The sequence below is a fragment of the Panthera onca genome, chromosome A2 (assembly GCF_046562875.1).
Source record: "Panthera onca isolate mPanOnc1 chromosome A2, mPanOnc1 haplotype 2, whole genome shotgun sequence".
NCBI lineage: Eukaryota > Metazoa > Chordata > Mammalia > Carnivora > Felidae > Panthera > Panthera onca.
This window is the reverse complement of record NC_138340.1, coordinates 125,259,303-125,283,960: the sequence shown is the minus strand read 5'-3', so window position 1 is coordinate 125,283,960 and position 24,658 is coordinate 125,259,303. Positions and strand designations below refer to the sequence as shown.

Below are 24,658 nucleotides of genomic sequence, written 5' to 3'. Positions count from 1 at the left end.
CACATCCGCCAACTTCCCACTTGCCACTCTGTTATTCCCTCCGGGGCATGGGTTGGAGCTAAACTCTTTCACCCTTCCCTCCTCCCATTCACCCTGCTTTGGAAACTGGCCACTAAGCCTCTTGGCCCTTGCAGCTCTGTCAGGACAACTGCCCTCTTTCTTGGGGACACTTGTTGGTCTTGATAATGGATCCAGGTTCTGGGTTCCACGTTACCGAAGCTCACGTCTGTGGGCTTTTGTACACAAAGCCTCTTTACCTTAGCTTGGAAGGGTTTCATCCAGGCCTCAACATCCCACAGCAGGAAAGGATCAGTATCTGTCTTGGGTTGAAAGATGACAGTGAGGACATGATTTAGTTCTCTCTCTATTAGAAGTAAGGGAAAGTCAACTAATTTTTTACCAGCCCGATGATGTCCTTGAAGAAACCTTCCTTATTTCTTCATGTGACCTGGAGAAGTCTTCAGTGTGGCATGGATTTTCTGTGGGTGACTTTTCTTTTACCCTAACCCCCAAACCTTGTAGAAAGCTAAAGAATACCATAAAAATTCACCTGTCTTCTTCTCCTTTCTTCACAAAGTACCAATCTTGCCAAACTCTCTATTATTTATTCACAGCCTCTTCCCAAAGTTTATAGCTCAAGGCATCTGACAGGTAGGTAGGAAGAGGAAGAAGCTCATATGAGCATAGTTTTCCAGGGAATCACTCATCACAGTTTGATAACACAATTATGGAAATGAATTCTTCTAGTCAGATAAGACACAGTGATGCGCTCAAGTCAGGTCAAGGAAAAGGGAAGTTATTATAAGGATAGACATGAAAGGAATTGAACAACTGTCAGGATCCAAGATATCTCTGTGGATGGGTTCCTCCAAACTGTGTTCTCTCTCTCCCTTTCTCTCTCTCTCCATTTCCCCCCCCCCTCCCCTCTCCTGTCTCTGTTTGCATTTCTCTGCACAACTATATCGTTGTCCTTTCTCTATCAGTCCATTTCCTCTGCTTACTGCTGGGTCCTATTGTTTTATGGGTTTGAGATGGTCCATTGTGACCTCCCTTGTTTGAATCTTATACCGTGAACTTTGGGTTTCAATTCCCACTAAATGGCTCAGTCTCTTGGCCATAGTTGGTGGGTCAGTGTGTAGATGAGCCCCCATGGATTGGAGGTCTTCCTCGTCTAATCTGCTTTGGCTAGGAGGTGTTAGGTCACATGGTACTAAGCCAAATCTTGGCCTAAGCATTAAGTGCTGTGCAGGACAGTGTCCCTCAGAAGGGACTGTGGGCATGGCAAGTACACTAAAGTGGGCCAATCCCAGCATATATTCTTGCTATGGTGAGGATCTGGGCTTTTCTGTTTCCATTTCAAGTAAAGGCATAAGAAAGGTGGTTCCCAGGAAGGTGGACTCTGGGGGTGGCTGAGAGCACAAATTTCCCTCAGAAACAGCCTGGTGATTTGTAAGTAAATGCTACCATTCTTTTTAAAAATGTGCCAAGAATCTCCTGTTATGTCTGCTGAACATGACCCTTTGTGGATTCTGGAATCTAGAGCAGGTAGGGAGGTGGGTGGTCAAGAAGCATTGTTTTCCCTTTAATTTTACTCCAGCTTTGCCCAGAGGACAATTTGGCTGGGCTTCCATGGGCCAATCACTGGAGAGAACCAAAGGCAATGGCCCTCTTTTTCACACCTGTTAAGGAGGCTGGGGTGGGAGTGTGTGTCTTAGGAAAGAGACAATAGAATCTGGATGGGGAGCAAAGGAAAGATGTCAGTGATGAAAACAAGAGGTGTACAAAAAGAAAACACATTTTTGATGGGCAGATATTTCCTTCCACAAGAAGGTATAATGATCTTAGCTTCTGGAAAGAGGCCCCCTCCTGCCAGGTGGTCTTAATCTGATTGGTTTGAACCTGAGAAAACTGTACTGAGCACACTCAGCTCAGCCCCACTCTCCTTCTCTCGGGCTTGGGCTGTCCACAGGGTGCAGAAAGTTTTTTCTGCTTCTCTGTCTCACTGAAGCAAGCTAACTCCATGCTGTAGGAAAACCCATCCTGGGTCAGCACTTCCCGGAACTGAATGGGTAGATCAGAGAGGGGGTAACCTAAGTGCTGCAGGAAACAACTTTTGGAAATTTAGTAGCTGCTCCCTTTTCTAAGCCCTGCAGAGTCCCCTGCAGATGGGGGTGGGAAGGGAAACATGAGAAGGAAAATTCACAGCAAGTGTTTATGGATCATGCCAAGAGGGTGTGCGTGACTTTTCCACTGGGCAAAACTCACGAGCAGAGTTACCTCTAAGAGAGGCTGAGAAATATATAGTGCCACGTGCCTCAGAGAAGGGCTGCAGATAGCGATGAGCAGGAGCTGTATGAAGTCTCATTCTAGAATTCATTATTAGCAGGTTCTCTTGCCTGTAGGTACAAGCCATATTTATTTGTAATAAGGGTGTTTTATTCTACCTTCTGTCATCCTTTGTTTTGCTTTATAATCTGCTCAAAGCTCTCATGGGGAAGAGAGAGGCTATTTTTGGGCCTCTCAACTCCAACATTTGGTGCATGGCCTTGGAACACTGAGAAATAGAACGTAGGAGTTGAATAACAAATTGGGAGGAGATTTAGATTTTAATTTTCTTTGAACCTTAAATCACACAGGGAAGAGAATATGATTTTGGACTTTAAATCCTTTGGACTTTAATATCTTTGGACTTTAACTTAATCATTGAACTTTAATTCCTTCCTAGAAAATTCATGATGAGAAGGGGTTGATATTCAAATTTGGAGCATGTTGTAATTGGTATTTTATTGCTGGAGTATCTTAACATCATTTGATTTTATTGCGGAACATATAATGGTCTGTATTTAGAGTGACCATGTAATTTATCACCCAAACTAGGATAGTTTTGAGAGAGAAAGGAGGCTCTATTGAGAGTTCAGTTGCAACAACGGGCATGAACCTGGACTGTTTTGGGTGAACTTGGATGTATGGAGAACATGTGGAAAGACATAACTAGAAAAGAGAAATGGAATGAGGAATGAATTTCCAGCAGTGTAGTAAATTTAATTAATGAAGATTTTCTGACCCACATAAGAGCCCTCTGGGGATCAGTTCTAACTTGTTCACCAGTGGTCCCAGCAGGATCTACAAAGGAGCTGTACCAGTTGGGGCCATGCAGTCAGGCAAGAGGAGCCACCACAGGCATTTCAGATAGAGGGGACTCAATGCAGGGAATTGGGTGCTCAGGTGTGGGAGGGTAGAAAGAGCAAAAAGGAAGAGTAGCAGAGATATGAATAACGACAGGAAGCTGCTACCATCCCCGAGACTGTGGGAACAAAAGGAAAGAGGAGGAGTCATCCTAGGAGGTTGGGCCCCCAGCACAGATGCTAGGGTCCAAGCTCCATGCAACTCAGGAGAGGCACAGCCTGGATATTGCTAATAACTGAGGAGATGGTGAGGCTGGTGCTTCAGACAGAAAGGAAGCCCCCCATTCTCCCCAGTTGCGTTCTCCCCTCCAGTTTCCTGCCCATGTCCCTTTGCCACACCCTACCTAACAGAGCCAACTGCCAAGGGAGTCTGGGAAATGTGGTTTGCAGAGTCCCAGCCCCAAATGAAAGGTGGACATGAAGGGTGGGCTTGGAGCTGAAAAGCAGTATGGAGATAAAGGGCCTACATGCAGTGGATGACACCAGGGGCGTGCCTGACAAAGGAGGAGCAGAGAGGTCTTGACGGAATGTCCAATTTCCTTCTCTGAGTATTGCCACCCTCTGGCTGACCACAGCTTAATAATTAAGCACAGACGGATTGAGAACAGTTGAGGAAAGTCACAGTGGATGCTTCTCTATTCCTGACGTTTCCTTTCACGTGGAGATGTCACAGTCCCAACTTTTATTTGTTTGCCCTTCAATCACCCAAGGAAAAAGGAATGGCCTAATCTGTGTCACAAATATGGGAAGAAGAAACTGGGCATGCTCGGCTCAGCGTTCCCCTTCTCCTGGGTGCAGGCTCCTTGTAGGAAGCTGAGGTTCTCCTCTGCTCTTCCATGTGTAAATCTTACCACTTGATTCATAAGACTAATATGTATCGGCACCTGCTCTATTTCAGGCACCATTCTGGTCCTGGGGATACAACAGTGAATGAAACAGAAAAGATCCTTATCTCATGGGATCTGCAGCTAATAAACAATAACTGTAACCAATAAGTACATTGCATAGTATATCGGAAGGTGGTAAAAGCTGGTATAAACACAGAATAGTGAAGGGGACCAGAGTTGCTGGACTGGGCAGCTACAGTTCTGAGTCAGCCTCATTCAGCAAGCACCTTTGAGCCAACAAGGAGTGCTATTTGTTGCCGACACTCAGAACCCCTAGCTTTTGAGGGGAATATCGGCCATTGTGTTCCTCAGTCTAAGCAATCACTTGTCCCCAGTCCTGGACATGCACTGAGGGGCTCGTATGGGTAGGACTAGGAGCCCAGCCCCAGCAGAGACAGGCTGGATCATCTCCTGAGGTGTTGTCTGGGAGCCTCAATCAGAACTGCCTGTGATTATGCTTTAACTAGCTTTGCAAACAGATGCACACGGTCCCTTACCTTACCCCCCTCACCCCTACCCTACATCTGATTTGCATCCAAGACAGTGGTAATAGCAATGCTCTTGGCAAGCAAATCAACACTGTTTTTCTTTCAGGCAGCAGTCCTCAAAGGGTGGTCGAGAACCTGGAGGCTGGAGGGCCATGTCCTTGAGAACTTTTCAGGGGGTGATGTGTGAGGTCAAAACTATTTTCACAGCAGCACCAGGATGCTATTTGCCCTCTTCATTTTCATTCTCTTATGGGTATGGCAGAATTTTCCAGAGGTTACATGGCATGTAATAGCACAACAGATTGAGTGCAGAAGCAGATTAAAATACTCTTTTCCCCCCTAACTACATATTTGTGTGAAGCCTGATTTTCTTTATATATTTCCATCAAAACAACATATTGCAACAGATTGAATGCAGAAGATATGAAAATCCAGCTGTCTTCTGTTAAGCCAAACTTAAAGAGATTTGCAAAAGTTAAAACAATGTCACCCTTCTCACTAATTATTTTTGGGGGAGATATATAGTTGCTTTCCATATAAAAGATATTTAGGTTAATATGTAATGAGCTTATTATTGTTACTTGTAAATGAATCCATAAATACTGAACATTTTCTCACTTTTAATTTTTAATGCAGTAAATATCAATGAGTATAATCCACATAAACAAGCATAAAGGGGTCCTGAGGAAAAAAAAGTGTAAGAAAACCTGCTCTAGAGGGCTTTGATGTGATATCACACCCACATGCTGTTAGATCTCTCCAGACTGCTCTTTGCAAGCATCCTTCCTTGTGTCCAGGCATCATATAAATACACGGCCATACTTATCCACTTGATTCTCTTTTGGGTATCTACATGGATGCAGAACTATTTTAGATTAAGTCTGTCTTCTTGGGGAAAAGTGCATTTAATCCAGAGTAGAAAGAAGAAGAAATTGAGCTGTCTTGGGTTTATCTGACAGATACACAGAGAGTTGCAAGCTGAGAAAGTTGGACTCTTAGGAGAACACGTTTGTCCTCAGGTGGGTCCCAGAGCAACTGGATGGAGGGAAGCAAAGGGAGCCTGCACACTTCGGCCATGAGAAATTTACGCTTCTAAATCCTGGCGCATTGAAGGGCTGCACAGACTTGCTACACCATAACCACCTGAGTTGCTTGGTATTCATACAGATCTCCAGGCTCTGCCCAGAACCCAGTGAAGCAAAATCTCTGGGGCTGGAGATCTAGCAATCTGTACTTGTTTATTTTTTATTTTTTAACTTCTGTGAGGTAGGTTTGGGACCATTTGATCAGCCTCCTTAAAGCCAGTCAGGTAGTTATGGGGATGTGTGAGTTACAAGATTTTGGCCCCAAATATTTCTCCCAGCTACCTACTGCAGGCCTCAAGTGCCTACCTTTGGTGATTAGTTCTTTGGGGTTAGGACATCACCATCTTCAGTGTTCCCAGTTTACATGTAAATCTCTCAAGGAATGCTGCATTCAGCTGAGCTCTGGGTAACATCTTAGCCGGTGTATTGTGTATCTGCTCTGCCCTGCGGGATGAAGAAGGGCAGGAAGGATGGGGACAAGGAGGAGAGGGAGACTTTGGGAAAGGATATGGAAGGATATGGGAAGAGCTTAAGTACTCCAGACCCCCAGACAGACAAGAAGAGAACAGAAGATGAATATTGATTTCTGCTGAACTGACTCCCAAGGCTCTGTGAAGGAGCCAAGATGTTTCTGCAGATTTTGAAAAATGTTGGCATCCAATATCCCTATTACTTGATGCTAATGATACATGTTGGCTCTGAATGCAGAGAAGGAACCCAGAAGGATCTTTCAGCCATCTCTGCTGTTTCTTATATGGAACTGAGACACAACTGATCACCTCCCTGTTGCCAGTCTGGCTCCTCTCTCCTCACTGTGTCCAGAATAATTGTTCCAAAAGCCTTTTTGAAATACAGTTTTAGAAATTCTGTGTACTGTGAAATATAATGCACATTCATAAAAGTGCACAGGACGTAAATATACAGGTTAATGAGTAATTAGAGCATGTAACTGCCACCAGAGCAAGAAATATAGCCTGTCCATCCCTCTTCTGCATGCCCCCTCTCAAAGAGAGTTCTTCCTCCCTCCCCTACAAAGGTGCCCTGGCCTTGGCTTTTATAAAAAGTAATTTTCTTGCTTTGCCTTAGAATTTGTATCACCTATGTGTGCTTCCCCAAACAGGGCAGTTTAATTTGGACTGGTTTTGAATTTTACACGAATCAAATGATACATAGTATCTTTTGGTATCTATCTTATCTTTTATGTTATTTTTTAAAATATTTTTTCATATTGTGGTAAGCAGCTGTGGTTTTTTTTTTTTTTTCATTTTTGTTGCTATAAAGTATCCCATTGTATGAGATCCAGCATAATCTGTTTCTTCTACCATTGGTGGACATTTGTTTTGTCTCCAATTGAAGTTCTTACAATCAATACTATTATGAATATCCTTTCATTTGTATCATGGTACACATAATTACACTGTTCTGTGGTATGTGCACTAAGGAATGGAATCTCAAGGTCATGGGGTATATGCATCCTTAATTTTACTAGTTAAAGGCACATATTTTTCCAGAATAGTTGTATTAATTATTCACCCACCAAAACAGAATGACAATTTCTGATGCTCCGTGACTTCACCAGGGCTCGATATCTGTCAACGTTTTCAATTTTTGCCAGTCCAGCGGATGCATATTATTTTCTCATTGTGGTTTAATTCACTTTCTCCTGACTTTTGATGGTATTGAATTACACATGTTTACCAGCCACTTGGATCACCTCTTTCCTGAAGTCAAGTATTGCCCATTTGTCTCTCTTCTATTGTCTTTTCTTACTGATTTGCATGAGCTTTTATATATTCTAAATACTAGATCTTGCTCAGTTTTATGTGTTACAAACATCATCTCCCATTCTAAGGCTCTCTTGACCCTTTCTATGATGGCTTTTGGTGAACCGAGTTTCTAAATTTAATCAAACATATCGCTATTTTCCTTGACAAACTATAGTTTTTGTTTTTTGTTTAAGAGCTACTTCCCTATTCAGAGATCTTAAAGCCATTGTCCTACATTATTTCCTTAAGGTTGTTTTGTCTTTACAGTTAGATCCATAATCCACCTCGAACCAATTTTGCATATAATTCACTAGGTTTTCATTTTAATTTTTTCCCATGTTAACACCCAGCTGTGCTAGTATGATGTATCTGAAAGAGTATCCTTTCTCCATCCCTCTGCAATGCTACTCTGAAATAAATCAAGTTTTCCAAATGTGAGCATCTTCTTCTCGATTCTTTCTCTGTTCCATTTGCTAATTTGTCTACTCTGAAGACAATACCACAACGTTTTTTTTTTGTTTTTTTGTTTTTTTTTATTATGGCTTTATGATAAGGTTTGGTACCTGGTTCATCAAGGTTTTCCATTTTTTTTCTGCTTAGAGTCTTGACTAAGCATTTCTATATAAATTTTTAGAGTTATCTTGTCAAGTTTTACAAAATTCCTGTTGAAACTTTGATTGCCATTGTATTCATATTATACATCAGTGGAGAAGAATAATTTTATGATATTCAGTCTTCCAAACAGTAATCATTATATATTTATTTCTACATTTTATTTCTACATATTATATCTCTCAGTAATATTATGATTTCTCCATAGAGACTTATATACATTTTATAAATTTGTTCCTGGAAACCTCATCTTTTAAGGCTATAATAGATAATAATTTAAAAGTTTAATTTTCTATTTGTTGCTATTATGTGGAAATGATACAGATTTTTGTGTATTGATTTTGTATCCTGCTACCTTACTAAAACTTATGATTAATTCTAATAATTTATCCACATATTATTTTGAATCTTCCATTATATATTTATAGCAATAATATTGGTTTTTATTACTCATTATCAATCCTTATACCTTTTATCTTATTTTGCTTGCTTCGTAGCATTGGCTAGGATCTCAGTACAATGTTGAAATGTAGAAATGATGATGCTAGCATTGTTAACTCATTCTTTCAGGAGTAGAATTTAGTGATTCATCACTTACATATAACACCCAGTGCTCAACACAACAAGTGCCCTCCTTAATACCCATCACCCATGTAGCCCATTTCCCACCCATCTCCCCTCCATCAGCCCTCACTTTGTTCTCTATAGTTAAGAGTCTCTTGGGGTTTGTTTCCCTCTCTTTTTTTTTCTCCTTCCCCTATGTTCATCGATTTTGTTTCCTAAATTCCACATGAATGGAATCATATGGTATTTGTCTTTCTCTGACTTATTTAGCTTAGCCTAATATAGTCTAGCTCCATCCACGTTGTTGCAAATGGCAAGATTTCATTATTTTTTACAGCTGAGTAATATTCCATTGTGTGTGTGTGTGTGTGTGTGTGTGTGTGTGTGTATGTATATGTATACATTTGTACATACACACACACACACACACACACACACACACTACATCTTTATCCACTCATGAGTCAATGGACATTTGGGCTCGCTCCATAATTTGGCTATTGTTGATAATGCTGCTATAAACATTGGGGTGCATGTGCCCTTTTGAATCAGTATTTTTATATACTTTTGAGTAAATACCTAGTAGTTAAATTGCTGGGTCATAGGGTCAGTCTATTTTTAACTTTCTGAGGAACCTCCATACTGTTCTCCAGAGTGATTGCACCAGTTTTCATTCTCACCAACAGTGTAAGAGTGTTCTCCTTTCTCTGCATCCCCGTGAACATCTGTTGTTTCCTGTGTTGTTAATTTTAGCCATGTTAACTCATTCTTTAATTTAAAGGGAACACCTTTAAAGTTTCATCATTAGATTTTTTCGTATGTAACATTTAGAGTTAGTTAGGAATTTCTTTTTATCTCAAGTCTGTGAGATTTTTTTATTGTGCCTGGATGTCAAATAATTTTATCAAACATCTTCTCTACCTTTATTATAAATCATTTAATCTATTAATGTAATGAGTTATTGAGTGATTTTCTAATGTTAAGCCAACTTTGCATTCCTGGAATGAATGCAATTTGGTCACAAGTGTTACTCTTTTTATATTTTTTCTGGATTTGGTTTATTAATATCTTATTTCAAGTTTTTGTATTTATTTTCATGACAAAACGTGGCTTGTAGTTTTCCTTTTTGTAATCTTTGTAGGATTTTGGAATTAAGTATTTTTAGTCTCAAAAATAATTTTAAAACTCACCCCTTTTCTAGTCTTCTGGAGAGTCTGTAAAATTGGGAGTTGCTTTGTACTTAAATGGTGGTAGAACTTACCAATGAAAACATATTCTTTATTTAGTAGTTATGATACTACTCAGATTACTGTTTCTTCTTATGTCCATTATGGTAAGTTGTCCCATTCATGCATATTTTCAATTTTTTTGGCATGAGTTTAATCATAATATGCTGTCATCATCTCTTTATTGGCTCCAGGACCTACAGTGATATCCTTTAAAAAAAAATGATATTGCTTATTTATGAGTTCTCTTTTTTTCCCCCTTGACTAATCTTACCTGAGTTTATTTTATTATTTTTTCAATGAGCAGAAATTTATCTTTGTTGAATCTTTTAAATTACAGTTATTTTCTATTTCCTTAATTTTACTCCTACTCTATTATTTCCTTAGATTTTGTGGGGGGGGGGTTATTTTGGTGATTTTTTCTAACTGCATGAGACAGATAATTTAATTTGTTCATTGACTTTAGATTTTTCCTCTTTTTTTTAAGCATTATTTTATCTGTATCCCACACATTTGATATATAATTTCATTATCACTTAGTACAATTGTTTTCTAATTTCCATATACTTTCTTCTTTGACCATAAGTTATTGAGGAGTATGTTTCCTAATTTCCAAACATATGGCAATTTTCTACTTATTGTTCTAGCATAATTGCATCGTGATCAGAGAAACTCTTTGACTGTATGAGCTCAGTCTTCCAAAGGTTTTGAAGCTTGTTTTATGGCCTGGCACGGGGTCAACTTTTATAACTGCTTCACATGTGCTTTAGAAGACTGTTTACTCTGGGGTGTTAGGGTAACGTGCTTCATGTGTTACTGACGTTGTTCAAATTATCCAGATCATTTCTAATTTCTGCTTCAATAACTGGAATTAAGCGTGATAAAATTCCCCATGAGGCTATATATTGGCCTATTTATTTTGTATTTTGACAGCTTTGCAAAATATATATTTGAAGCCATGTTGTTAGATGCACAGAAATTTGGAATTAAAATACCACCCTGTTGAATTAAACCATTTATCATTTGAAGTGTCCCTGTTTAACTCTATAAATGCTTTATTCCTTAAAGTTTATTTAGTCTTTACTAACATAGTCTCACCAGCTTTCTCTTGGTACCGGGTACCTGGAATGCCTTGGTCCATTCTTTTACTTTCAAACTTTCTGCGTGTTGTTTTGTTTTCTTTTTTAAAAAAAAATCCAGCCTGACAGTCTTGGATTATTAATTGGAGCATTTTATCTGCTTACCTTTATTACAATTACTGATATATTTGCATAAAAAATCCTCACCATCCTCCTATGCGCTTTCTATTTGTCCCAGCTCTTCATGTTACTCTCTTTTCTTGCCTTCTTTCAGACTGCTTAAGAGATTTTGTCATTCAGTTTTTCTTCTTTTTTGGCTTAGAAGTTTTATACCGCTTCATTTCTATTATTTTACAACATGCATTCTTGAAATCACAGCATGCATTCTGGGTGTATCGATGTCTAATGTACTGTACATTCTACTCTCTCTCATTCCAGGTAATTCAAGGACCTTTAACCAATTTAACTACATTTAGTTCTCTCTGGACATGTTATTGTTGTGTGTACAAATGGTAATACTGAGTCACACCTCCTGTGAACCTCTTAAAGGATCCCCGAGCAGTTTGAAAACCATGAGACTAGACAGCCAAGCCTCCATCCACTTTAACATTCTATAAGCGCAGAACTGCACTTCTAAAATGTTAACCGGACCAGCCCAGTTAATCCACTGTTGTGGATAATGCATTTTAAAAATGCAATTGCAGAGCAATGAGGCATGGGTTCCTCACGATTCCACAAGCAAGGAGGTTGGTGCCAAACAGGGCTATCTCTTTTTAATCAAATGCAATTGAAAAGCTGTAGGGAACACGAGCAGATCTGCATATAAAATGAGGTCTATTCAGAGGATAAAAGATGTGCAGTTGCCACCAGGTCTGTATCTCACCTAAGATGATTCTAGAAGTACAGAATAACTCTATCTCCTGCTGAGAGTATCTTTGTTTTCCTGTTTCCTTGCGGCCCCTTTCCACACCATGCATGCAGAAGGAAAAAAGCAAAGTCATTTCTGCATATGTGTGTATAAAGTTGTTGAAGTGAGGGAGGCAGTTTATGCTGCGCGTTTGTTTGCTTTTAAAGGGATGCTTTTTTTCTCATGATTAATTTCAAGTTAAAGCCATTAAAAAGGTGTTGCCACTTACTTTCTGGAGGAAAAATGGTGAGAGATGTTGCTTGGCGAGATTAAACTTCAATTAAATTATGCTTCACACAAGCCCTGAAAGCAGAGAAGTTTTTTACCATTCATGTTTAATTTAGTTCAGTAAAGTGGAGACACTTATTTCTATAGCATGGCTAAATACATTGAGCACACCTACTCTTCTTATCCTAAATTTTCACCTGGGCCTGGAGCTATGTGATAATGTAACCACAGGCCTCCTCTCGGTGTAAGAAGTGAGCATCTTTATTTTATAAAGCCCCTTGTTGACTCCTCTGGCCCCATTTGGGCATCCAAAGCTACCGACAGTGACATCACATCACCAAAGCTGTCTTTTTCTCCAGGAGCTCAAACTGTATTTCTCGATTAGGAAATGATGTTTCTCTGATATCATAGTGATAGATAGTGAAGTTACACCTTCTAAAGGGCAAATGACTCAGTGTTGAGTCACCAAGTCACCAGGCCCATGGGTAAAGGATTGCAAAAAGTCTGACTCTCTGGGTACAATTTAAACCATTTCAGTCTCAGAACCGTATCTATGGAGAACGTATAAGATCCTCTGCTCCAGCCTTATTCTGTTCCCATCTTGCAGATTGGGGCAGTTGATACCCAAAGACATTAAATGATTTGTCTGAGGTGATAAGACTAGTAAATTACCAATGTTCTCATGTTTAAATTGTATTTTCCCGAGCCTAGCAGATAACATGGAGATGAGGATTCCAGAATCCACACCAATCAATATAAAGCAATATAAAGCAAGTTTCATTTCATTTTCATCTTCCAGGGGCACTTGGGTGGCTCAGTCAGTTAAGCTTCTGACTTTGACTCAGGGCATGATCTCGTGTTTCATGGGTTTGAGCCCTGCATCAGGCTCTGTGCTGACAGCTCAGGGCCTGCTTGGGATTCTCTCCCTCTCTCTGCCCAGCCCCTGCTCATGTTCTTTCTCTCTCTCCTCTCTCTCTCTCTCAGAAATAAAATAAAACATTAAAAAAATAAATAAAGGCAGCTTATCCTGCAGCAACATGTATCATTATCTTACTGATGTCCAGTCTTCTCAGGGAATGAGATACACCGCATTACAACAACTACAAAATCACGTTCCCAGTTTCTAAAGAGCACACAGCCCCTCACTCTACTCTCTCCTTCACTGTCAGACTCCACTGATAGATGAGGTAGACATCTAATATCTTTTGCAGACCAGGACTTGACAGAGATTGAAAGCATCTGTCAGGAGAACCCAGGCCTCCTATTTTGCCATCCCGGACACCTGCCAGATTTTGCTCTGTTAATTGGCTTCCATGCAGGCAGCGATTTTAGCAACAATTCTGCAGGTCTTTTCTTTTGTGGCACATCTTGATTGAGAATGAAATGTTGAAAAGTACTTCTCAGCCGCTCAAAGTGTTCAGGGTTGCTCACATTTAGCTGATTGGACAGAAGGGGAGGCAGTCTTCAAAACCATTGTGTAGACATAAACTAGATTATTCAGGCTACTCAATTCAGAGAATTATTCTCAGAGAGAGAGTGACTGAAGAGTCTGATTTCTGCCCAAGGAGATACTTTCCCTAAGGTCAGACAGAATTGATAAGAGAGTTTGCGGGAAAAATGCCACTGTGACCTTAAACATGCAGTTGCTGGGCTGACACCATAATGAGGAATGGAGTGCTATTAAAATATACTGCACATTTTAATGACTCCACTAGCAGTAGGCCAAGAAAAAAAAAAGACTTAAGCTCAGAATAATTCTGGGAAGGAGGATTTTGCCAAGGAGATTTTAATGTCAAGAATGTATGTGAGGCTAAAAATAAGGAGTTCACGCACATTCCACAGCCGTGGGTGGGGTGTATATATAATCAAATTAAATTATGCCATTTCCACTTACGAAAAAATCTGATGGCAAAAATTGACTAGAAAACATTTAGTCATATTTCACTTGGATTATGCTTATAAATACCAAACTCCAGACTTGTCAAAATAAACCCCACCAGCACTTTCTGGCCGAGGTGTTAGATAGACAATGGCTGTGATATGCAAAAATGATAGAGCTTCTGGGACCAGGACCGCGCCTAGAAAAGCCACAGGAATTCAGCTCCCAGCTAATGAGAGAGGGTTCATGGAAGGGAAAGAAGGGTCCCTGCGACATGAGGAACAGAGCCCAGAGTGGCCCAAACATTGAATGCAAAGGGAGGGGCCTTCAGAGAGCCTCAGATATGTGAGACCCGGGTCCCAACTCTCAGAGATTGGAAATCTGGGGCCCATGATTTTTTAGTGTTTCGTTTTTTTTTCTCCCATCAGTGAAAGCACCCTTCAATTAGAACTTTCCTCTGGAGGGCCAGCATTGGGTTCTTTTGACAAATCATTTGTTCATACAACAGTACTGTGAGGTTGATTCCTGCCAACACACCCAACTACAAACCAAGGCTATCTGCAGAGGAGACACAAAGTAGCCATGCCTGGAAATGAATTTGTTGGCATTTTGAGGACAGATATCTTCTGGGCTACAACTACTAAACAGCCAATCCAAAGATGGGGGGACAATCTAAGCTTTAACAAGTCTTTTGTTTACATCCGAAGTTGTAATTAGAAGACTCTCGTAACACAACTATGCTTCTTTAGTCCCCTCTGCTTGCCCAAGCTTGATCCTGGGCCAGAGATGTCTCTGTTCATTGGGTTCTGGTGCTGAGCAGTGGGAAGGAGGGCTGGGAATCATGGGGAGGAGGGAGGATCTTTCCTGGCTGACATGAACAGTTGGTGACTTCACATTAGCCAATACTTGCTGACGCAGGAGATACACACTCATTGGGATATTTGCTTTGTGCAAAGGAGCAGAATGGAGAAGTTCCATGCACGTGCCCAAGGTGGAGACGGACCCAGCACTGCTGATGGGGCTCAGACTAGCCATACTACTGTCCCAGAGTCTAGATAAATTCTGGCTTGGATAGAACCTGCATCTCGTGCCTCGCGGTTCTCTCCCGGAGTGTCATTCTGGAATCCCGTGATGTTTGCTGCCTAGAGAAAGAATAGATCAGAGAGGGAAAATAATTTGACCTGATGAAAGGAAGTTAAACCATAATAGTTATGGAGGATGTATTGACGACTAAACACTGGACTAAGCACTTTGCATGTAATATCCCTCTTTCCTTCCCACTCCCAGTCTTCCCACTGGTCAGCACCAGATCCCAGTGTACAGAGACATCACTGGTCGAAAGGTAGGCACTGCTTCTAGTCCCATTTTATAGGCAAAGATACTGAGTTTTATGGAAGTTAAATAACTTGCTCAAGGTTATTGAGCTTATCCACATCTATTATCCATAGCCATGAATCAGCAATGGCAGGATTTGAACTGTGGCCACTGACATCAAACCCAAGCCTTAAACCACTTTATTATTTTATCTCCTACGGATATCTCTACCTATTCTCTGTAGCCCATGCATTAAAACAGCTGAAAAACAGCAAGATGGCTGAGTAGTTGTGGGAGGGATCTAATTTCAGCTTTGCTACTAATTTTTTAGATAACCTCAACAGTGTTACTTAAGGTCATGGGCCTTCATTTGTTTATCTGTAAAATGATAATAAGGCTTTGGATCCTGCTATCACCACAGCATTGTATTGAGTGTAGAGAAATTAGTGTAGAGAAACTTTGGACAAAAGAAAGCTCTTCTATGTGTGACCTGATTAAGATGGTTGTTACAAGAGGTGATATGGTTATAGAAGAAAGAGCATGGAAAATGGCCCAGGCCTGGGTTTGAATTTGTCACACTAGCAAGACCTTTCTGACCCTGAAGCATCTCATCTATACCTGCCAGGAGGCACTGAAAGAGAAGACACATGTCAGTGTCCTAGTGCAATGGCCATCTGTGCTGGCCCGGGCAGTAGTGACCCTTACCCATGGGGAAAACAGATGGAGCTGCTGAAGACACAATAGATAAGTGGGTTGATGGCACTATTCAAAGCCGGCAGGTTCTGAATGATCACAGAGGCATAGAAGCGCTCCTCGGTGTCTGGAAGGAGACTGAAATTGTCCAACATGTCGAAGAGGAAGTATGGACTCCAACAGCAGATGAAGGCTGGGGAGAAGAGAGCCATTAGTGCCATAGCAGATCACAACCAGGGGCCTTTTGGTGGCGCCCTCAACTGGAGCTCCAAATAGGAGGCTCCTTAGCCCCTGGGATCTCTCAGAAATATTTAGGACAGTTGTGTGTGTTCACATTAATGTCATGTTTACTCACACACACACACACACACACACACACACACACACACACGTACACATGCATGTATACACATCCCACAGATACATTGTTAAAGTTGAGGGAATTTCTTGGATCTTCTCTGTCTGTAAAGGGAGCGTTTGATTTGACCATTGTTGTCAGTCTTCATGGAAAGGTTGGGAATGGCTTGGCATGGCCTCAGCCTCTTATCCTGTATCATGTGGAAGGAAAACCAGCAAAACTCTTTGGAGATTCTATTAAAAAAAAACCCCAGAAGAACAGGAAGCATATTAACCAGATAGTGATTTCTGGTTTTAGTGTGCGGCAGGGGAGAGTTGTGGTGCCTAATGTTTTCAGAGCAACGTCTGGCCTCATCACAATGTTCTTAATTTTCTTTTCCATTTCTAAGTTAGCCACTCCAGAAAACAGCTGCCCTCTACCCCCTCCAAGTCAGTCGGTGCGTGTGAGCCCCTGATTCTGTTTGTCTCAACATCTTCAGAGGAAATGAGTGGTAAACAGAGATCCAGAGTATGACGGTTAACTTCATGTGTCACCTTGACTGGGTCAGGGGGTGCCCAGATATTTTGGGAAACATTATTGCTGGGTGTTCCTGGATGAGATGAACATTTGAATGGGTAAACTAAGAAAAGGAGATTGTCCTCTTCGATGTGAGTGGGCCCCATTCAATCACAGAAGGCTTGAATAGAACAAAAAGCTGAGTGAGAGATGAATTGTGCTGTCTGCTTGACTATCTTCTAGCTGGGACATTGTTCTTCTCCTGCCTTCACACTCAGACTCGGACTGGAGCTACACCATGGGCTCTCCTGGCTCTGCAGATCCTAAGCCAATTTCTAACAATTTTCTTTGCATATATGTCTCTCTCCTCATGCTCTGGAGAACTGAACCAATCCCCACATGCACAGAGGTAAACAATCTTAGGCTGACTAGACACCGAGATGTGCTCTTCTGCTTTCTTGTCACACCCTCTCTACCCTCCTTCTCCCCGCTTTCTCACCCATAGGACTTTCCTCAGAGAAGTCAGGCTTCCTTCCCCATCTGCTTGCAGTTTCTTCTGAAACTGTTCAACTGACATGTGTTTGTTTCCCCAGACCTTGGCAAGGTATTAAAGAGGAGCAATTGAAACACCAAGACCACTGAGCCTTCTGGGTGCTGGTGGTTGAGCTTAGCATTGACATAGAACAGTGGTTCTGGGGCATGGAGGGGCAAAAGTGCCTCTTGGGAGCATTTTGAAAATGTGCATGCTTATGGATTTGTGTGTGTTGAGGGGGTAAGGGGTCTGGGGTGTCCAGGGATACTAGTCCTCCTGCGGGACCCAGGTCCCATACAGCCTTTGATTTATGTAGCAGAGCACTCTGTTTATAATTTCCAGAACTCTGGAAACCTAACTCTATTTTATATATGAACACAAATATTTGTACTAAATAGTGAATTTTCCAGAAATGCAATTCTCTTGCAAAGGGAGGAAAGATTACTTTCTGTAATTTGGAACTTGAGCAGGATTTGTTTACCTGCTCGGAAAATCAGGTCCCTGACAGCAATACTGCTTTATTTTCGTGCCTTCATGAAAACACACCTGCACTGATTTTCCTTTGTAGCTGTTAATACATCTAGCTGACTACTTCATTATTCTCCTAGGGTAGCTGTGCCTAAGTATTTACATATTGAAATCTGCATGGTTTTATTATAAATTATTTTCTTTCTAGTCCTCCTTTGTATTATTAAATATTGATCTTTGAAGACTTATGTTGGGTAAGTGGTATTAATTATACATTTCATTTCAGGTAAAGGGGCCTTACAAAACATGTGTTTTAGGAAGGGCTGCTTTGGTCTGACTGGGCTGTTAACATGGGCTGCCCCTCTTGTGGGCATCTCTGCTCTCTGACTAAAGGACCCCCAGGGCCTGGGCATATGGTTCCTGATTACAAATAATTATGTTGGCTCTGGCACACATGTGTGACATATATTTCCTGACTCAACATCCATGGGACGTATATCTGTGTTTCTGATTGTCTGGGAAGGCAAGAGAATCTTTGATTTACTTTGTAAGCTGTTGGGAAAGGATTCTGAGCCCCTGTGGCTATATACGCTTTATCCTCAGGTCGGCCTGCAGTGCTGTTTTGTGCCTCTATTCTACTGGCTGTGTCACACTGCGTGTGGTCTGTTTGGCATTTTGCAATTGTGTCTCAGAAAGGTGAGCTATGGACCGTTTTGGTGAGCTGACAGGCAGCTTCCACGAGAGGTATGCTTTCTCAGAGCTCCTGGAGCTGTAAGAGGGTAGGGAGGGTAGTATTTGAGCCAAATAAAAAGAATCCTTTTTCTTCCTGCATATCCTAATCCATTTGTTCCCAGCAAATATTAATTAAGCACCTAGTGTATGTGGGATCTTATTTAAGGCTTTGGTGATAATAATATAAGGAACACAAAGCAAAGGTCATTGCTCTCATGGATTGAAGCCAGTAGGGGATACACAAAATGCAGATTAATAGATATAATGTCAGGTAGAAGTGGGAATAGGCAGAAAGATACCGCAGAATAATGACGAGGGGGGCTGTTTACAACTTGTGCTGGAGGACTGGCTGAAGAGGTAGCACCGTTGGTAAACAAAATGATGTGAGGGGGGAGCCAGGCAACCATCTGGGGGCAGGGTCTCTCAGGTGGTGGAAACAACACAAGGTCCCTAAGGTGCAAACAAGTTGACATTGTAAAGAAATAGCAAGAAGACCAACAGAAGTGGGAGAGAACGAGCAACAGGGAGAGCCCTGGGAATGAGGCTGGAGACCTGGCTGAGCGATAGATCACACATGGTAAAAACGTGGGGTTTTATTCCGATGTAATGGGAAGCCAGAGGTGGGTTTGCAGGATTGTGATGATACCTGGTTTACAATCTTGAAAGATCACATTGGCTGTTTTGCAGAAAAGGAATAAGACAAGACCAGTTCTAATGTTACAGGCAGAAATTCGTGGAGGCTCTGCCAGGAGTTGTATAGATAGCGAAGGATGATTGGGTTTGAGAATTATCTTGGATGTAGAGCCTCCAGGCTTTGCTGATGTGCTAGTTATGCACGATGTCAGAGAAATAGAATAATGACAGAAAGATGGCCCTTAGGTTTTTGATGCAGACACCGGGTGAAAGATGGTGTCATTTACTGAAATGGGGACAAATGGGGGGAAGAGTTACTCTGGAGGAGGAGAAGAACATGCCAAGACTTTGACGTGCTGAGTATGATGAATTTATTGGAAATGCAAATCAAGATCTCAAGTAGAAATTATAAGTATGATTGCTAAGCAAAGGAGGTGTTCTAAGAAGGAGAGCCTGATCACATGTTGCTTACAAGTCAAGATGAAGATTGAGAATCGACACTGGGCATTTTGGAGGTTTTGGTGACCTTGGTGAGGGTGGTTTCAGGAGTAACAGGACAGAAGAGAGATAGAAACAGACTCCAGAGAATGAGAGGTAAACTGTGGAGGAGTTGTACTAGGGGAGAGAGTGGTGAAGCGGGTCTATTCTGAAGAGCTCACTGAGGGAGCTACTGCACAACATTTACGTGCACATGACCCAGGTGAGGGGAGGCCTGTCATGGAGGAAAGATACCCAGAGAGGCAAAATTCTTGAGGAGGCAGCAAGGAATGGGATGCAGGGCTCCAGCCATCATTTTGGGCTTAGAAAGAAGCAGTGTTGGTTTATCCACAGTAATAGGAGAAAAGAGCACATCGTACACAGGCAGATAGGTGGAAGAATGTGAAGGTGAAAGGCTGAGGGAGTTCTTTTTTTTTTTCAATATATGAAATTTACTGTCAAATTGGTTTCCATACAACACCCAGTGCTCATCCCAAAATGTGCCCTCCTCAATACCCATCACCCACCCTTCCCTCCCTCCCACCCCCCATCAACCCTCAGTTTGTTCTCAGTTTTTAAGAGTCTCTTATGCTTTGGCTCTCTCCCACTCTAACCTCTTTTTTTTTTTTTTTTCTTCCCCTCCTCCATGGGTTTCTGTTAAGTTTCTCAGGATCCACATAAGAGTGAACACATATGGTGTCTGTCTTTCTCTGTATGGCTTATTTCACTTAGCATAACACTCTCCAGTTCCATCCACGTTGCTACAAAGGGCCATATTTCATTCTTTCTCATTGCCACGTAGTATTCCATTGTGTATATAAACCACAATTTCTTTATCCACTCATCAGTGGATGGACATTTAGGCTCTTTCCATAATTTGGCTATTGTTGAGAGTGCTGCTATAAACATTGGGGTACAGGTGCCCCTATGCATCAGTACTCCTGTATCCCTTGGGTAAATTCCTAGCAGTGCTACTGCTGGGTCATAGGGTAGGTCTATTTTTAATTTTTTGAGGAACCTCCACACTGTTTTCCAGAGTGGCTGCACCAGTTTGCATTCCCACCGACAGTGCAAAAGGGTTCCCGTTTCTCCACATCCTCTCCAGCATCTATAGTCTCCTGATTTGTTCATTTTGGCCACTCTGACTGGCGTGAGGTGGTATCTGAGTGTGGTTTTGATTTGTATTTCCCTGATGAGGAGCGACGTTGAGCATCTTTTCATGTGCCTGTTGGCCATCTGGATGTCTTCTTTAGAGAAGTGTCTATTCATGTTTTCTGCCCATTTCTTCACTGGGTTATTTGTTTTTCAGGTGTGGAGTTTGGTGAGCTCTTTATAGATTTTGGATACTAGCCTCTTTGTCCGATATGTCATTTGCAAATATCTTTTCCCATTCCGTTTTTGCCTTTTAGTTTTGTTGGTTGTTTCCTTTGCTGTGCAGAAGCTTTTTATATTCATAAGGTCCCAGTAGTTCATTTTTGCTTTTAATTCCCTTGCCTTTGGGGATGTGTCAAGTAAGAAATTGCTGAGGTCAGCAAGAATTGCAACTGAGGTCAGAGAGATCTTTTCCTGCTTTCTCCTCTAGGGTTTTGATGGTTTCCTGTCTCACATTCAGGTCCTTTATCCATTTTGAGTTTATTTTTGTGAATGGTGTGAGAAAGTGGTCTAGTTTCAATCTTCTGCATGTTGCTGTCCAGTTCTCCCAGCACCATTTGTTAAAGAGACTGTCTTTTTTCCACTGGATGTTCCTTCCTGCTTTGTCAAAGATTAGTTGGCCATATGTTTGTGGGTCTAGTTCTGGGGTTTCTATTCTATTCCATTGGTCTATGTGTCTGTTTTTGTGCCAATACCATGCTGTCTTGATGATGACAGCTTTGTAGTAGAGGGTAAAGTCTGGGATTGTGATGCCTCCTGCTTTGGTCTTCTTCTTCAAAATTACTTTGGCTATTTGGGGCCTTTTGTGGTTCCATATGAATTTTAGGATTTCTTGTTCTAGCTTCGAGAAGAATGCTGGTGCAATTTTGATTGGGATTGCATTGAATGTGTAGATAGCTTTGGGTAGTATTGACATTTTGACAATATTTGTTCTTCCAATCCATGAGCAGGGAATGTCTTTCCATTTCTTTATATCTTCTTCAATTACCTTCATAAGCTTTCTATAGTTTTCAGCATACAGATCTTTTACATCTTTGGTTAGATTTATTCCTAGGTATTTTATGCTTCTTGGTGCAATTGTGAATGGGATCAGTTTCTTTATTTGTCTTTCTGTTGCTTCATTATTAGTGTATAAGAATGCAACTGATTTCTGTACATTGATTTTGTATCCTGAAACTTTGCTAAATTCATGGATCAGTTCTAGCAGATTTTTGGTGGAGCCTATCGGATTTTCCATGTATAATATCATGTCATCTGCAAAAAGTGAAAGCTTACCTTCATCTTTGCCAATTTTGATGCCTTTGATTTCCTTTTGTTGTCTGATTGCTGATGCTAGAACTTCCAACACTATGTTAAACAACAGCAGTGAGAGTGGACATCCCTGTCGTGTTCCTGACCTCAGGGAAAAAGTTTTCAGTTGTTCCCATTGAGGATGATGTTAGCTGTGGGCTTTTCATAAATGGCTTTTATGATCTTTAAGTATGTTCCTTCCATCCCGACTTTCTCGAGGGTTTTTATTAAGAAACGTTGCTGAATTTTGTCAAAGGCCTTTTCTGCATCGATTGACAGGATCATATGGTTCTTATCTTTTCTTTTATTAATGTGATGTATCACGTTGATTGATTTGCAAATGTTGAACCAGCCCTGCATCCCAGAAATGAATCCCACTTGATCATGGTGAATACTTCTTTTTATATGCCATTGAATTCGATTTGCTAGTATCTTACTGAGAATTTTTGCCTCCATATTCATCAGGGATATTGGCCTGTAGTTCTCTTTTTTTACTGGGTCTCTGTCTGGCTTAGGAATCAAAGTAATACTGGCTTCATAGAATGAGTCTGGAAGTTTTCCTTCCCTTTCTATTTTTTGGAATAGCTTGAGAAGGATAGGTATTATCTCTGCTTTAAACGTCTGGTAGAACTCCCCTGGGAAGCCATCTGGTCCTGGACTCTTATTTGTTGGGAGATTTTTGATAACCGATTCAATTTCTTCCCTGGTTATGGGTCTATTCAAGCTTTCTATTTCCTCCTGATTGAGTTTTGGAAGAGTGTGGGTGTTTAGGAATTTGTCCATTTCTTCCAGGTTGTCCAGTTTGTTGGCATATAATTTTTCATAGTATTCCCTGATAATTGCTTGTATCTCTGAGAGATTGGTTGTAATAATTCCATTTTCATTAATGATTTTATCTATTTGGGTCATCTCCCTTTTCTTTTTGAGAAGCCTGGCTGGAGGTTTATCAATTTTGTTTATTTTTTCAAAAAAACAACTCTTGGTTTCGTTGATCTACTCTACAGTTTTTTTAGATTCTATATTGTTTATTTCTGCTCTGATCTTTATTATTTCTCTTCTTCTGCTGGGTTTAGGCTGTCTTTGTTGTTCTGCTTCTATTTCCTTTAGGTGTGCTGTTAGATTTTGTATTTGGGATTTTTCTTGTTTCTTGAGATAGGCCTGGATTGCAATGTATTTTCCTCTCAGGACTGCCTTCGCTGCATCCCAAAGCATTTGGATTGTTGTGTTTTCATTTTCGTTTGTTTCCATATATTTTTTAATTTCTTCTCTAATTGCCTGGTTGACCCACTCATTCTTTAGTAGGGTGTTCTTAAACTTCCATGCTTTTGGAGTTTTTCCAGACTTTTTCCTGTGGTTGATTTCAAGCTTCATAGCATTGTGGTCTGAAAGTATGCATGGTATGATTTCAATTCTTGTATACTTATGAAGGGCTGTTTTGTGACCCAGTATGTGATCTATCTTGGAGAATGTTCCATGTGCACTCGAGAAGAAAGTATATTCGATTGCTTTGGGATGCAGAGTTCTAAATAGATCTGTCAAGTCCATCTGATCCAATGTATCATTCAGGGCCCTTGTTTCTTTATTGACCGTGTGTCTAGATGATCTATCCATTTCTGTAAGTGGAGTGTTAAAGTCCCCTGCAATTACCACATTCTTATCAATAAGGTTGCTTATGTTTGTGAGTAATTGTTTTATATATTTGGGGGTTCCCGTATTCGGCGCATAGACATTTATAATTGTTAGCTCTTCCTGATGGATAGACCCTGTAATTATTATATAATGCCCTTCTTCATGTCTTGTTACAGCCTTTAATTTAAAGTCTAGTTTGTCTGATATAAGTATGGCTACTCCAGCTTTCTTTTGGCTTCCAATAGCATGATAAATAGTTCTCCATCCCCTCACTTTCAATCTGAAGGTGTCCTCAGGTCTAAAATGAGTCTCTAGTAGATAGCAAATAGGTGGGTCTTGTTTTTTTATCCATTCTGATACCCTATGTCTTTTGGTTGGCGCATTTAGTCCATTTACGTTCAGTGTTATTATAGAAAGATACGGGTTTAGAGTCATTGTGATGTCCATAGGTTTCATGCTTGTAGTGATGTCTCTGGTACTTTGTCTCACAGCATCCCCCTTAGGATCACTTGTAGGGCTGGTTTAGTGGTGACGAATTCCTTCAGTTTTTGTTTGTTTGGGAAGACCTTTATCTCTCCTTCTATTCTAAATGACAGACTTGCTGGATAAAGGATTCTCGGCTGCATATTTTTTCTGTTCATCACATTGAAGATCTCCTACCATTCCTTTCTGGCCTGCCAAGTTTCAGTAGAGAGATCGGTCACGAGTCTTATAGGTCTCCCTTTATATGTTAGAGCCCGTTTATCCCTAGCTGCTTTCAGAATTTTCTCTTCATCCTTGTATTTTGCCAGTTTCACTATGATATGTCATGCAGAAGATCAATTCAAGTTACGTCTGAAGGGAGTTCTCTGTGGCTCTTCGATTTCAATGCCTTTTTCCTTCCCCAGATCAGGGAAGTTCTCAGCTATGATTTCTTCAAGAACACCCTCAGCACACTTCCCTCTCTCTTCCTCCTCTGGAATACCAATTATGTGTAGAT

At 40.9% G+C, this 24,658-nt stretch overlaps 1 protein-coding gene across 1 annotated transcript in view; it reads right to left on the bottom strand.

The window, feature by feature from the left end:
- Positions 1-14,579: 14,579 nt before the first annotated feature.
- The window catches only part of NPSR1 (neuropeptide S receptor 1), a 161,002-nt gene continuing 150,923 nt past the window's right edge, over positions 14,580-24,658 (bottom strand). The window contains exons 8-9 of the mRNA XM_060632868.3: positions 15,926-16,106; positions 14,580-15,048 (exon numbers count right to left, since the gene is read on the bottom strand). Of these exons, the coding sequence (XP_060488851.3) occupies positions 14,958-15,048; positions 15,926-16,106 (272 nt within the window). The 3' untranslated portion in view covers positions 14,580-14,957. The remainder of the gene's footprint in view (positions 15,049-15,925; positions 16,107-24,658) is intronic.